A 14,840-nucleotide genomic window follows, 5' to 3' on the forward strand; every position below is an offset into this window, starting at 1 on the left:
AAAAAAAGGGCTGGCGAGGTCTGACCCCAGCGCACGAGAAGGAAAGACCTGCCGCGTGAATTGAAGTAACACGGTGGGGGACTCCTACTGCGAAAAAAAAAAAAAAAAAAAAAAAAAAAAAAAAAAAAAAAAGTCGGGAGTATACACAGGGAGAAGCGCAAACAGCTTACCACTTCCTGCCCACCGCGAAATGTGTAAACTCCCTTCGTTGGTGTGTGTACAATCCCCTCCGCAAGGTGTGTTCCACTCATCGACCATCGCCTTCACTCTACTCACATAGCCAACCCCCCCCCTGATGGAAAATATCAGAATTGTGCTCAGCGAAGATCTGAGGGGGGGGAAAGTGCACGCAGACCTGCAGCAACTGTTACAGGAGGAGGAGGAAAAGGACAAGAATGAAACGGAGTACGGGAAAATGCTTCAAGGGGGCCACTGCCAAATGGATGGCGAGGGTAGGACGACGACCCCCATTGTGGAAAAGCGCACTTGTCACATTTACACCAACTTCGCATACAAATCTCAATTCGTGAAAAATCACGAAAGGAAGAAGCAGGAGGATACAGCTGAGAGGTGCGTGGAAGACATAGAGCTGAGTGAAAATAATAAAATGGAGGAGACTCCCCCGTCGCCTGATCTCCAGCTAGCTTTGGTACTTGTCGTTATTGATGAAGCGTATATGGAAGAGGAATGTCCATTTTTACTAACCTCCATTTTGAGCAAAATTGAAAATATACAAAAAGCATATGAACACGACGTTAAAATTATTTGTCTGTTCATAGGAGTGCGTGAATATATAAGTAGGACGAGTTTCAACAAGGAGGTTAGTGCATCCTGCGACAGCAGGAGTATCCCTGAGGGGGGATCCAACCCACTTGATGGAGAACACTCCAGGATGAATGAAAAAATATTTGACAGACTCATCGCGACATTACTTGTTCGTCATCACGTGGACTCCATTGAAATGGAAAACGATAAACACCTGCACATGTTCATATTCAAATGTTGCAAATATTTGTACTTGTCCAAGGTGCGGAAAGTGAACTCCTATTTTAAGGTGAAGCCGGCTGGGCTCAGTCAGGACAAACTTTCACATATGAGCCAGGGGAAGGTGAGCCCGCCCGCCTCCGGGACGCTGCACACACGAAGACATTTCTCCACGTGGGTCTCTCAATTAATGCAAATCAGCGGCCTGTCCGAAGATGCCTCGATAAAAATCGCACAGGCCTTCAACACACCCTTTGACTTAATTATGCATTTGAAAAAAAAAGACGACGAAGAGTGCTTAAGTGATTTTATTATCAGTTCATCCTACGGGGACCGGCGCCTGGGCAAGGCCCTCTCGCGTAAAGTGTTTCGCGTTTTCTCCCCCGACGCGCACCCCGACAACTACGTTTCGTAGAGGCCCGCCATGTCGCAACGTCGCAAAGGCGAAGTTGTTGTTGGTGCGCCCAAGGGTCGGTCATTCTTGTTGTCGTTCCACACGTAGTCACTTTTCCTCTCCCGGAGAAGCCCAAAGCGGCATTGTTTTTTTTTTTTTTGTTTTTTTTTTTTTTCACTCCCTGAAATGGGAAATGTGGCTAGCTAGCTATTTTTTTTTTTTTTTTTTTTTGTTCATGTGGGGTTGACTTTTACCTTATTTGGCGCACCCCAAAAGAACTGAAAAGGAACCCCACGACAATTGGCTCGATTGGCTGGGTTATCCCGACCGAACGTGTGCCCAAACCAGTTCAATCCACTTAGCCTGTGTAAAGGCTCTCATTAAAAAGGGGGGAGTACCCATTTTTTTCAACTTAGGGAAAACGTGGTGTATAAATTATACTTGCACACGGATTTGAACACCACCACCCCTACGCACCTTGAATCGAGTACCATGCCAAGCGGTTAATGGGACTCGTTTTCTCTCACCTAGCCGTCTCCATCACTCTTCTTGGGCTGCTTGCCAGGGGTATACAAAGGAGTAAAGGAAGAGTACAAGCGAGTGCATTGACTCTTCAGTTGTGTAGTCAGAGGGGGTCACGACTTCAACTGCCGGGAGGAGCAATACGAACAACAAGAACAACAAGGACAAGAAAAGGGAAGGGGGGGACAGCACTCATGAGAGGTGCTTTTCTTTTTAAGGATAATATAAAGTACAGTTGGCACATCTCCAGGGGGACATATAGGGCATTGGATTGGAGCAGACTTCCAGTGAGGAAACGCTTTTACGCAAAAGTGAGTGGGACGACAAATGCCTCGCAGGGTATCAACAAGGATGGTGAGCAACACGATGGTGGAGACCATGATGGACGCGATGGGGAAGCTCCCCTAGACGCTGCTTCCTCTTCTGAACACCTCGAACCAACCGGACGAACACAAATAAAAGACATTCTTCACCCCCAAGTGACTCAAAGTGAAGGGAAAAAATATAAAATTTGTGGGTGGGTCAAGTCGGTGAGGACAGTCGGTAAGAATCGCTTCTCCTTTGTTGATGTCAACGATGGCTCCCACGTGAAAAACCTGCAAGTGGTAGTCGACTCTCGTATCTCCAACTATGAACAAGTGTCTCAATTGCTTACGGATGATACGGTTGAGTGCTTCGGGGAGCTCAAGTGCTCCTTGGGGACGAAGCAGCAGGTGGAGCTCTGCGTGCAGGACGCAGCCAAAGCGCACTATGTGAAGCTCCTGGGCAGGGTGAGCGAAGGGGGGACACGCGAAAGCGGAAAACACTACGCAATCGCCAAAAAGTACCACACCAAGGAGTACCTGCGCAACTTCCCCCACCTCCGCGCCAGGACCAAACTCTACAGCAGCATATTCAGGCTCAAGTCAGACATAATAACACAGACGTTCAAATTTTGGAGTGAAAAAAATTGCACGTACATCAACACACCTGTTCTAACCAGCAACGACTGTGAAGGGGGGGGAAAGTTATTTCATGCAACGACGCTCATGTCCCAGGTGAGTCAGAAGGGGATGACCAGTTCTGCTTCTCTGACCAACAACGCTGAACACACCATTGCGAATGATCATGATGGATGTGGCACTGGTGAACCTTACAAAGGGGAAGATGGGGAAGACGGCGACCATCCCCACCAAGTAAAGACTCCCCCTTTCTCTCGTGATTTTTTTAAAAAACCATGCTACCTAAATGTGTCAAGTCAGCTGGCCCTGGAGTGCCTCTGTTGTTCCATGGGAGATGTGTTCACTCTTAACCAGTCATTCCGAGCAGAAAATTCTAATACGGTAAGACACCTGAGCGAGTTCCTCATGATGGAAGTGGAGTTGGCTTTCTCCGATTTGGCTTCAATCATTACTTTGGCAGAGGAGTACATTAAGGCGATGGTAAAATTTGCTCTACACAATTCAGAGGATATAAATTATATGAATGAACAGCACGATGAAAAATTGAAGCAGAAGTTACAAAACGTGCTGGAAAAACCCTTCGCCGTTATCACATATGATGAAGCTGTTCAAGTGGTAAAGGAGCATATGGGTCATACAGATGTACCCCTACGTACAGGCGATTTAACATTTGAGGAACAAAAATTTTTAACAGACGTGCACTTTCGCTCCCCAGTTGTTGTTATAAACTACCCACAAGACATGAAGCCTTTTTACATGACTCTAAATGAAGATGGAAAAACAGTTGCTTGTATGGACGTGCTCCTTCCGGGAGTGGGAGAAGTGGTTGGGGGGTCAGAGAGGGAGATCAGGATACACACACTGGAGCGGAGAATGAAAGAGAAGGGTCTTGATGTGCCATTGTATGAGCCATACTTGCAGCTTCGTCGTTATGGTAATGTCCCTCATGCGGGTTTTGGGCTTGGCATGGATAGGCTTATTATGTTTCTCACTTCCATGAGCAACATCCGGGACGTCGTCCCGTTTCCGCGCACCCCCGGTTCGCTCTTTATGTAGGGGGGTAAGCTATAAAAACGTCGCACGTCACACTTCGCCAAGTACTTCCCCAATCACCTCGCCCACCACGCGGGGCGCCTGCCTTACTCGTTCGCTCGGACGAACTCCTGCATGTCGGAGAGCACTACCTCCAACGGGTCCAGCTTGCGCGCGTGCAGGCACACCCACTCTGCGTAACAGATGCTGCTGTTCGCCAGGGTCTCAATGCATTCTCCGACCAGCTGCCGTGGAGGGACAGAAAAAAAGGGGACAAAAAGGGGAGAAGTGGAAACCGAAAAGGGGGAGTGCGACTGAACGAGAGAGGTGGTCACCACACACACGCTTCAAACCACCTTACCTGTTCAGACGACGTCTCAAACTTGCGGCACCGGCGAATGCACTCCTCGCTTTGCTTGCGGAACTGTTCAATGAGCACAGAGTTCCTTTCACTAAACCTGACCAGTTCATCTATCCTGTGCTCGAAGTCAGACTTTGTAACAACCCCAATGAGACCTTCGGACACTGCTTTTAAATTCTTGTACTTTTGCACCACCTTGGTGTTTATATTTTCAATCGTGTTAAAGAACCCGTTCGTCAGGGCGCACTCGTCGTAGGGCATTTCGCTCTGCAAATTTGCTACACGGAGGGATGGCGCGGGCAGAAGCGGCGCGGTTAGAAGCGGTGCACGCGCAGCGGTGAGATTGTGTAGCGGCGCGGGCAGAAGCGGTGGGGTTGCCTCCCCCTTTCTTGCTCACCATCACTGTAGGGCTTTCCCGGCTGGGGGTCGTCCTTCTGGCGCACCTCTCCACGTGCACTGCTGCAAGGGGGGGGAGAGGAGGAAAGGGGCCACCAGGGGGATATAACACGTGGCGCCTGTGGCGAACTCTTCACTCACTTCACCGCGTGTAAGACTTGCACGAACCTTCTGTGCATCTCACCTAAAAGCGTTCCTCTTGTGATTTATAAATTGGCCTACGTCGCAAAGGCTGTTAAGATCGTCCAGCTGACCAGCGTGGCTGATCTCACGAACATCACCAACTGACTTCACCTCTACACCTGTGGGAGACTCATCCTCCTCCTTTTCTCTTTCTAGTTGCCTGACTGGACTCTCGGCCAGCTGTCCACTCTGCACCTCGAACAGGTTGTCACTGCGTCGGGCTCTGCAGCGAAGCGGTGGGAGCGGTGGAAGCGGCAAACAGCTAAAGAAGCAAAGAAGCAAAGCGGTAGAAGTGGTAAAATGATGCGATAGGCCGCCCTCAATGCCAAACGGCACAGAGGGCCTCTTTACAAAATGCTCTACTCGAAATTGTCTTCCAGGACAAGTTCCATTTCTGGTGTGCGCTTCGCGTCTTCGCCGCTTTGAAAAAGGGTCACACGGTCATGCAGTCATGGGGTCACGCCATCACGCCATCACGCCGTCATGCGGTCACGCCATCACGCGATTGTGAGGTCAACGGGCAGCCAGACAAGTGCCAACTCACGCGCGCCATACCTGCGCTCCTGGAAGGGTGTCTCGTTGGCACCCGTGTCGCTCAGACTACCATCTCTGCGAAGGGAAAAAGGGACCAAAAGGGGGGAGGTAGAGAGAGGAGAGGACCTTCTACAAGTGCAACCCTAGTTGAAATTACGGAACAAAACAAAATGCACATCGTCCTATCGTCTTAATAAAGTTACCCGGAGTCAGGAAAACTTTGTAAAGAACTCCCCTCCCCTTGGTCAAGCACACTGTAGTTCTCGTCTCCCATCTCCATGTCGTTGAATATTATCGAGTCCATGCAACATGCATCGTCCTTCACTTGAATGTTTGCCTTTACGCTGTTCAGTCCCCGCTTCATGGGCTCATCATACAGACTCAGGTAGTTTTCTAGCGTTTCACTTCAAGCGGAAAAAGAGTACAGACGGAGATGTACCGGTGAATCCACACAAGTTGTAGAAGCAACACCGGAGTGTGGAACCCCTGCGGACATACGTTACACACAGATGCTATAGCGACGTTTAAATGGGGGTGAAGGGGACACACTACAAAGGGAGACAGATCCAATCTGAGAGACTTTTTCATCATTTATATATTTCCCTCCCCTTTTTTTATTTAATTTTTCATGTTTGTACTTTCTGTTCAGATAATCCGTTTCCCCTTTGACGGAGTCCTCAATCACAGTTTGTGGCGAAGCGAAGGGATTGAACTCGGGTCCCATTTTCCCTTTCCTCCAACAGGGTGTCACGGGTGGGGGATGGGTACAAATGTATGCGGAGAAGAGGCGTGCCAAACCAGTGGAGACTCCACACCAATTGGCTGCTTGCAAAACAAACTGCCAAAGGAACAACTACAGCAATAAACGAAACGCTCTTTCGTTTACTAAACACAAAAAAAAAAAAAAAAAAAAAAATTTGCTAGACAGACACACGAAGAAAACACAACTCAGCATATCATTTAGAAGGGAAGAAGGAACAAGAGTTACGTGACGGCAGCAATGGCCATCTTTTATTCATTTATTTATTTTTCACACCAGATAGAAGAGTTCATTTCCCTCGAATGGTCATTCGCGGAGGCTCCCGCTGTCATGGGGAGGGGTACATACACCTCTTCCCTCCCCCCAGGTGGCCAATAAAAATGAGTCCATCACTCCTCATTTTTCAATTCGCAACAAGAAGAGGAGACGGAAGCGGAAGGGAACTAACTGCATTCCGTTTCTCACCAATTATTTGGCACTTCAAATGCTTCATTTATGTCTTTCCCCCCCGTGTGGACTCTCTCCCCCTTAAGACGTGGTACCAAAAAAACTGCACAGGTAACATCGGAGGGAACAAAAATATGCAGTGTCCTCCACCAGAAGGCTGTTCCAATTTGGGGTCACCAACAGGTCTTCTTCACACTCCGCTAAGGGAAAACATGAGCAGCGCTGAAAAGTAGCGCCCACGTTAGCAAGTAACCTTTGTCGTAGTGACCATGGGGAAGTGATGAGGGGACGGGGGGCACATGTGGTTGCAATAAAAACAGTGGAGCCATCTGTCCTAGGTGTACTGTTTTTGCCGTCCTCGGGGTGCAAGCGTGTAACCGTCACGGAGGAGAGAGGAATGTATAAAAAATGCCAAAAGGAGAGGGGCGCGCTTGGGTGGAGTTTATATCTGTCACATTAGCGCCACCCCCTTCCACAGAGGTTCACATACAAATCGCCTTACCGCAGAGGACGAAACACCTACTAACTGCGTATACGTTCAACGGTGGCTGCACATGGGAAAGCACAGCTGTGTGGGGTCAGTCGAGAGCGGACATCTCTTCAAACCCCGTGAAGTAGAAAATTGGGATAACGGGCTAACTGAGAGAACGCGAAAAGGAACTCTAAAAAGAGGAGGACAAATAATTATACAAAAAAAAAAAAACAATTTAATAAACAGATCACCATGTCGTATGCACATACCTTCCCCGCACGTTTTTTTTTTTTTTTTTTTTTTCATTTTAAGATCCATAGGCTGCTCCCGCCGCCCCTTGACTCGGCGTTATTCGCCTACCGCCTTCTCTCGCACGACCCAGTTGCGAGCAATTTTTCCGCCGCACGGGGGCAAAAAAAAAAAAAAAAAAAAAAAAAAAAAAGTCGGCAAAATAAAGAAACTTTTCCCCAGCCCATATGCCCATGCCGCTTCCAAACAATGTCAAACCATCTGCGAATGCTTTGCCAGCTGCACGAGAGGTTAAGCTTACGCAATCGCGACACGAAGGATCTGCACCCAACAGCTCACATCAGTGACACTAACCGGGCAGCAGTTATGTTGACATTACAGAGAGCATAACATGGGAGTCAACTATGCCCTCCCCTCCCCTGCGCGTTTGCAACTCCGGGTTTAAGCGACGGGACCAAGTTCAGGGCAACAAAGGGAGAGAAAAGGAATCCGCAGGGATATAACCTGACCCAGTCAGGCAGAATATGTCACAAACGTGCACCAAAACAACATGGTATGATTGTGATACCACTGGGGGAGGATAACACACCAAAGCTGGTACACTTCTCCAAGTTGAACAGAAAAAAAAAAAAGGGGTGTCCTTTTTTTTTTTTCTTCTGCATGTTTAACTAGCCATTTTGGCAAAACAAAAAAAAAAAAAAAAACAACAAACAAGAAGCGACGCAGTGAGCAAGATGGACCGCCAAACAGACCACAAAGCAGACCGCAAAGCAGAAGGACAGACCAGCAAGGAAGATGCTGGCAATACAACCGAGGACGCTGATCCAAGTTGCCAATTCTCAACAGCGACAGAATGTAACCAAAAGGAAAAACCCACCTCCCCACCAGAAGAGGGCACATCATATAGGTCTCTGTACAAACACAACTACAGAGCGCACATGTACGTGGATGATTTTGTTTGCCTTCGATTAAAAGGTCGTGGAGGTGAGGTGCACGCCGATGGGAGCAGTGAACCGCAGCCTTGTGTAGACTCATCAAAGGGAGATTTCCCAGCGAGTGGGTACACACGTGATGATATGCATGATGATGTACATGGTACACGTCATGACGCACCTGTCGGAGAGCCAAGTGAGAAAAATGCGAACTTTCAGGAGGTCGCTGGAACAAGGAGGAACAACCCAAGCAGGGTTGCAGTCGATAAGATTGACCAAGCAAATCCTTCAAGGGAAGACGATCAATGCGTGCATGTAGGAAGTGACAAAATGGAGGACCACCAACCAGACGACACAACATACTCCCAAGCCGGGGTCCACAATATTAATTATGCTAATGAGGAGAAGAGGGAAAACTCCGACCTCTGTACTCCCTCCGATGATAATTACACCCTTCACGGTAGTCACAGAAGTGACGCTCACCTGGAGGAGAAGAACAAGCCACATGACAGTAACCACCCCAGTGAAGACATGCCAAGCTGGCAAGTACACACAATGCAGGGGGAAAATCAACCCACGGAAAAGCAGAATAAAATTATCGAACTGTTTAAGATGAAGTTGGAGAGCAAGGAGATGAACAGGAGTCGCCATGTCTCTGATGTTCGTGGTGATGTTCACGACTGTGGCGGTCACGATTACCGTGACGATGACCCTGAACGTTTGGAAGGAGCTTCCTCCCCCAGTGCCCCCAACCACCGCACGCAGATACGGGAAAGTATCTCTCGCATTTTTAGCGAGTCACCATCCTCCAAGCCCAAGATCATAAACGAGCTTAAACATGGTGGGAATAATGTGGGAGAGGAAGACGAAGGGACGGGGAGCCAACAACAAGGAAGTAGTAGCAACGACAGGGAGAAGGCAGACAGTAAGATGAACGGAGCAAAGAATGCATTAAAGGAAGGAAGTCTGTTGAGGCTCTTCAGGTGTGAATACTTCGACACCCACCTCCACATCAGATACCTCTATGACAGGAGAGAGGTGGGAGTTCATGAGTACCTAGTAAATTCGCTCTACACGCAGAGGAGGTATGAGGACATATTATTTTACCTACCACAGCTGAGTCAAATTTCGCTTGTCCGTTATGAGTCCTCTTCCCTTTATCGCTTCCTTCTTTATAAAGCTAGTAAATCAATGCACTTCGCTTTGAAACTAAGTTGGATATACCACTCCATAGTGGAGGACAACTGTTCCCAGTATAAAGACTTGGCTCATAAAATGACACAAGAGATTGAAATGGCTGTTGTGAATTGCAAGCCATTTAACACTAAGTGTACCTCGGGGAATGAAAACAAACAGTCCTACCTGCTGAACCTCGCTCATCCTCTTCTCTTCAAAAGGAAATACATCATTAAAAGGATAAAAGCCAATGAGCGGTTTGAGAAGACGAAGTTGTTTAGAAATTGCCTGAACAGGTCATGTAATTCGTACTTGTTGAAAGGGGTGCAAAGTGGGGTACAAGCGGTCGGGCAAGGTGACGCCGAAGCGGTGGGACACAGCGCCGCTCCAGGTGACGCTCCTAAGAAGCGCCGCAAAAGGGAAGCGACGAGCACGGCTCCGCCCCCCAAGCTGCCCCAGTGCTACATCATCAATTCAGGGGCCCTCTCCATAGCCAGGGCCAAAGTGAAGTTACCCAGTACCTACGCCAAGCTGGGCAATCCCCTAAGTGCCTCCAAGTTTTTCCTGCCGGAATTTAATTGCAGCTTTAATATGATTGAAGATCTGCAACAATTTTTTATGAAGCAAAGGAGGTGTGATTACTTTAGTCTCCTGAATAACTTCGTCAACCTGACAATATCAGTTTCGAATCTTCTCTCCACAGAACCCGACATTGAAATACGAAATGAATTGCTCAACAGATTCATATACTCATTAAACAGTTGGATGCTCATGCGCAGGTGTATCGTTGCTGCATGCACAAATGTGTTTGCCATGACGGGGCTGTGTATTCCCCTGGAGTGCTTGTCGTCCTCTCCCCACTCAGGACATAGAGCGGAAAAGACAACCAACAGCAGCAGCTTGCAAATATTACACTTCAACTATGATGAATGTAAAATATTTTTCTCGAAGAAGAGGGCTCCGTACCTGCTCATGTTTGAGGTGGCCGACCTGGACGAGGACATCAGTGACATTCCCGATAGCCTCTTTTACCCCACCAGGGGGACCTCCCACTCAGGGGAAAACGTAGCAGCGGGTGGAGCCGCAACTGGAGCAACGCCTCACATGAGTGACGGCGCGATTGACGCTGCGGACGATGTGTACGAGGATGTGTCCCCAGACGAACCGACGCGACAGCCGCCACCACGCAGGAAGGGCCACCGGATTGAAAAAAACTTTTGTTCTTCAAAAAACTACGGGCTCTTTAACGAAAACAGCAGCTCCTATGACTACGAGCCGAGAGGAAGTATGTACGATGAGAAGAGGAAGAAGAAGAAGAAAAAAAAAAAAAAAAAAAAAAAAAAAAAGTGAGGAGGATGATGATGAGGTGGAAGGAGCAGGGCATACTGGCCAAAGTGATTCAGAAGTCGAACAAGGGAAAGCTGATATGAAGAAGGAAAAACTCAAGAAAAAAAAAACTGATGTAAATATGGACGCTCTGAAAATGGAGCACCTGTATGTGTACAGCTGTATAGTTAATGATTTGCGGAAGGAGAATTTGATTTCCTTCCCCTCAGCTGAGGAGGACAGCTTGTCTATAATTAGGAAGTGCATTGGGATGAGGGCAGACGAGGAGGACGAAGATGGAGGTGATGTGAAGGGAGACAGCACAGAAGAGGTAGGAGGGTGCGGCGAGGAGGTAGGCGATCGTGGCGAGGCAGACTCAGAACCAAGCAACCTAGACCAAGGGGGCCCCCAGTGGGGTGCCACTCCCACGGAAGGAAGCATCCGGGAGGTAACCAAGAGCTTCCTAGTAACCCCACGCTCGGCCTCCATGCCAAACTATATAAGCAGCTCCCTCGAAAGATGTAACATCAGCTCGAACGACAACGAGAGCAATGAAGTGAAAACGTCAGTGGAGAGTGTTAGTAGTGAGCTGGGTGACTTGCCGCCTGGAGGGTTGTATGAAGGTAAAGTGAATGTTCAGGAGGAAGGTCAAGATGGAGGAGGATGTAGTCCCTCCACGGGTAAGGATGTCGGCTATGAAACTGTTACAGCCCAACCCAGTGAGCCGATCACCACCACCATGACCCACCCACAGAACAGCTACTACTACTCAGGGGAAAACACAAGCGACCCATTAGACATCAGTGAATATTTTAAACCGGAAAATTATACAAATGAAGAATTTAAAAAAAAAAACTGTCGCATTATTAAGAGGCTTTTATGGGGAGAATTATTTGAAGAAAAAAAAAAAAAAATAAAAAAAATTTCTCCTTATGGAAAATTAAAAACGTGGGATTTGAAATGTGTAATTGTTAAAGGTGGGGATGACTTGAGACAAGAACTTTTGGCATCCCAACTGATTCGCCAATTCAAAATTATTTTCGAGAATGCAGGTCTGCCACTGTGGCTGCGTCCTTATGAAATTTTAGTTACGGGTGCCAACTCTGGCATCATTGAATATGTGAATGATACTTGTTCCGTGGATTCCCTCAAGCGGAAGTTTGGCGCGGACAGCATTTCTACCATCTTCAACGTCGTTTTCGCTGACTACATTTTCGAGGCGAAGAAGGTAGGGGAACGGGCGTGGCGTGGTGTGTACGCCCTCCACTTCGTTACGCACGTTGTAACTTACCGCGTCACCGCTTCGTCATTTCTCCCACTTCTAACCCCCCCCCCCCTCGTTGCAGAACTTCATCGAGAGTCACGCCGCGTACTCGCTCATCTCGTACCTGCTGCAAGTGAAGGACAGGCATAACGGGAACCTCCTGCTGGACTCAGACGGACACCTCATACACATAGATTACGGGTTCATGCTCACCAACTCCCCTGGCAACGTTAACTTTGAAACATCCCCCTTCAAGCTCACGCAAGAGTACCTGGACATCATGGATGGCGAGAAGTCTGAAAACTACGAATATTTCAGGCGCCTCATCGTGAGCGGCTTTCTCGAGGCTCGTAAACACTCGGAGGAGATTATTCTTTTCGTGGAGCTGATGATGCCTGGTGGGTGCACCCTTTCCCCCCCGTAGCGGCGTTGTAGCGGCCTACTCCGTAACGACCTGCTTATTTTACACCCATTTCCCCCCCTTCCTGCGCAGCTTTAAAAATCCCCTGCTTTGCGAACGGCACCCAGACCTGCATCGAGTCGCTGAAGGAGCGCTTCATGACCAACCTGGCTGTTGACGTGGTAAGGGCAGGGAGAGATAGATGAGCGGCGCCCCCAACAGCTTCGCCCACCGCACCACTGTATGTGTACCGTTAATCACATCGCATGTACACACACGCACATATACATACGTGCCCCCCGTTTCACACCCCTCAGTGCATCCAACGGATCAACGCCCTCATTGAATCCTCCATCAACAATTTCCGGAGCGTCCAGTATGACTACTTTCAGAGGATCACCAACGGAATCATGTAACCGCGCCCTTGAAGCATCGTTGAAGCATCCCTGACGCGGAGGCGCCTTGTCGCCGCTCTTTTGTTTGACCAGGCGACGGGGAGGCGGGGTCGTGAATTGCTCTGAGCCATGGGCAAGTGCCCATGCAACTGCCAACAGGCTTATACGTTTTGTATCTCCCCGCATGAAGAACCCCCCCTTTCCGCGTGCTTGCCTTTTTTCATTCATGTGTGCATTCCGAAGAAGGCGTTTCCCTTTTATTGGTCCCCTTTTTGTGCAATAAAAAAAAAAAGTTTCCTTTTTTTTTTTTTTTTTTTTTTTTTTTTTCGCTACATACATTAAAAATTTATGGCTAAAGGGAAGAAACCTTCACTTGTTCAGATCGAGGGCAATTCTGTCCCCCTGTTGATCAATTTGGAAAATTTTTTTCTTTATTCCATTTTGCGTGAGGCAAGTTTGGAAATTACACGCAGGGAAATCGATCTCTTTTATTTTCAGTGCGATTGGCTTTTTTTTCCTTTTTTTGGGGGAAAGGTTCCTCGGCGGGGTGAATATGCCGTCCGGTTGGAGGCTTAATCTGCGGTTGGCTTCTCATCGTGGTTCGCTTCTAGTCGTGGCCCGGTTCTAACGGTGGTGTGAGTTGCGCCCACCGCGAAGCCATGTCGGAGGACGGCGAGGTAAGCGCAAGTAGGGCTGTGGGATCCGGAAGAATAGATGAGCAGTACATACAAAGCGAAATTGACAAGCTCAACGTGGACGAGCTGGTCCAGCCTGAACAAAACAATGCCCTGAAGAAAGTAATTAAAACTGATCGCAGGATTGTTATTAATTTAGACACTAAAATAAGTACTCTGCAAAAGTCATGTCAGTATGGAAAGCAAGTCTCCAAAATTATAAACTTCAAGGCGGAAGGACTTAGCAGCATCTCCCTCAAGGAAAAACTGAGACTAATCCTGGACACCCTCTCGGCCCAGTTCAGCGAAGAAGTGGCAGGAGCGGGAAAAGCGGCCAACGCGAACGAAGCGGCAGACGCGGGAGAAGCGGCAGGCGGACGAAGGACGCGACTCAGCTTCACAAAACTCTCTAAGCACTTCAGCGTAAACGCTCTCCCCTTCTGCCCCATCAGTTACGACACCATCCCTCTCAACCTCTTCCTCGATAATGAAAACGCATTCAGTCTCCACAAGAAAGAACAGAAAAGGACAAACAACAGGAACAAGCAGACACTCGGTAACACCACCTACAAAAAGTTAAAAGAATTTACACATGACAGCGAACCGGAGATTAAACTAGAAACGTATGAACAGTCCATGAGATTAAAAGAAAAGTTAGGACAAGCTGAAAAAAAAAAAAAAAATATTCCTTTTTTACAATTCATTGTTGATTGTGATCCTGTCAATGGGTTTAATGAAACCACCTTCCGCCTCTTCCTGGTCACGCTCCTCGTTTCAAAGGGACACATTGAATTCTATTGGGATGCCAATAAAGTCCTCTGCATCCGAACGAGTGACTTGTTTAGACACAGTGAGGAGGGGCTCGGTGGTGACGGGGGCGATGGTGATGGAGGCGACTACTCTGCTCGCCACACGGGGGATACCCCTCCTCCAAGGAAAAACCAGGCCCTGCTGACTGCCTGGTCATACCAAAAGTGGGAGCAGCTCGTAAAACGCCTGGAGCCGCACCGCTGAGGGGAACTGCACCCCATGCTACACAATTATGCATCATGCTTCCCCACCATGAATATATATATCTCTCTCATGAAGTGAATTGGCGCGCCAATAACAAAACACTTTTTTCCCGTGTTGCGTTTTTTGTAAATCGAATGGAGGGTGGGCTACTCGAACCATCGTCCTTCCGTTTCGCTGTGACACACGGGATTGTCAATCTGCTTGTATAAGTGTGACGTAATGTAGTGTCCTTTTTTTTCTTCTTTTTTTTTCACTGCATGGGCCAACTTATCCACTCCGCCGGTTCACTTCAAACTCTCCAACACTTCCTACTCGCTCATGTCTCTCTCCGCGAAAGGGACAAAAAAAAAAAAAAAAAAAAAAAAAAAAAATGAAAAAAAAAAA

The 14,840-nt window shown here is 48.1% G+C and overlaps 6 protein-coding genes across 6 annotated transcripts; 5 read left to right on the forward strand and 1 right to left on the reverse strand.

Annotated features, from left to right (window-relative positions):
• Positions 1-295: 295 nt before the first annotated feature.
• Positions 296-1,399, forward strand: AK88_01552 (uncharacterized protein; the record flags this gene model as incomplete). The annotated part of the gene is made up of 1 exon (XM_012479187.1): positions 296-1,399. One exon carries the CDS (start codon positions 296-298, stop codon positions 1,397-1,399), a length of 1,104 nt encoding a protein of 367 aa, XP_012334610.1.
• A 695-nt stretch (positions 1,400-2,094) lies between these two features.
• Positions 2,095-3,897, forward strand: AK88_01553 (asparagine-tRNA ligase; the record flags this gene model as incomplete). Its single annotated transcript, XM_012479188.1, has 1 exon — positions 2,095-3,897. One exon carries the CDS (start codon positions 2,095-2,097, stop codon positions 3,895-3,897), a length of 1,803 nt encoding a protein of 600 aa, XP_012334611.1.
• An 83-nt stretch (positions 3,898-3,980) lies between these two features.
• On the reverse strand, positions 3,981-6,071 carry AK88_01554 (uncharacterized protein; the record flags this gene model as incomplete). Its single annotated transcript, XM_012479189.1, has 8 exons — positions 3,981-4,118; positions 4,235-4,512; positions 4,632-4,693; positions 4,815-5,036; positions 5,177-5,233; positions 5,369-5,422; positions 5,551-5,751; positions 5,986-6,071. 8 exons carry the CDS (start codon positions 6,069-6,071, stop codon positions 3,981-3,983), a joined length of 1,098 nt encoding a protein of 365 aa, XP_012334612.1.
• Positions 6,072-8,009: 1,938 nt separating this feature from the next.
• Positions 8,010-10,733, forward strand: AK88_01555 (uncharacterized protein; the record flags this gene model as incomplete). Its single annotated transcript, XM_012479190.1, has 1 exon — positions 8,010-10,733. One exon carries the CDS (start codon positions 8,010-8,012, stop codon positions 10,731-10,733), a length of 2,724 nt encoding a protein of 907 aa, XP_012334613.1.
• Positions 10,734-10,809: 76 nt separating this feature from the next.
• Positions 10,810-12,789, forward strand: AK88_01556 (uncharacterized protein; the record flags this gene model as incomplete). The annotated part of the gene is made up of 4 exons (XM_012479191.1): positions 10,810-11,937; positions 12,056-12,371; positions 12,467-12,555; positions 12,691-12,789. The coding sequence occupies 4 exons, from the start codon at positions 10,810-10,812 to the stop codon at positions 12,787-12,789; spliced, it is 1,632 nt and encodes a 543-aa protein (XP_012334614.1).
• A 638-nt stretch (positions 12,790-13,427) lies between these two features.
• Positions 13,428-14,456, forward strand: AK88_01557 (uncharacterized protein; the record flags this gene model as incomplete). Its single annotated transcript, XM_012479192.1, has 1 exon — positions 13,428-14,456. The coding sequence occupies one exon, from the start codon at positions 13,428-13,430 to the stop codon at positions 14,454-14,456; it is 1,029 nt and encodes a 342-aa protein (XP_012334615.1).
• Positions 14,457-14,840: the final 384 nt, after the last annotated feature.

The sequence above is a fragment of the Plasmodium fragile genome (genome assembly GCF_000956335.1).
Source record: "Plasmodium fragile strain nilgiri unplaced genomic scaffold supercont1.13, whole genome shotgun sequence".
Taxonomy (NCBI): Eukaryota; Apicomplexa; class Aconoidasida; order Haemosporida; family Plasmodiidae; genus Plasmodium; species Plasmodium fragile.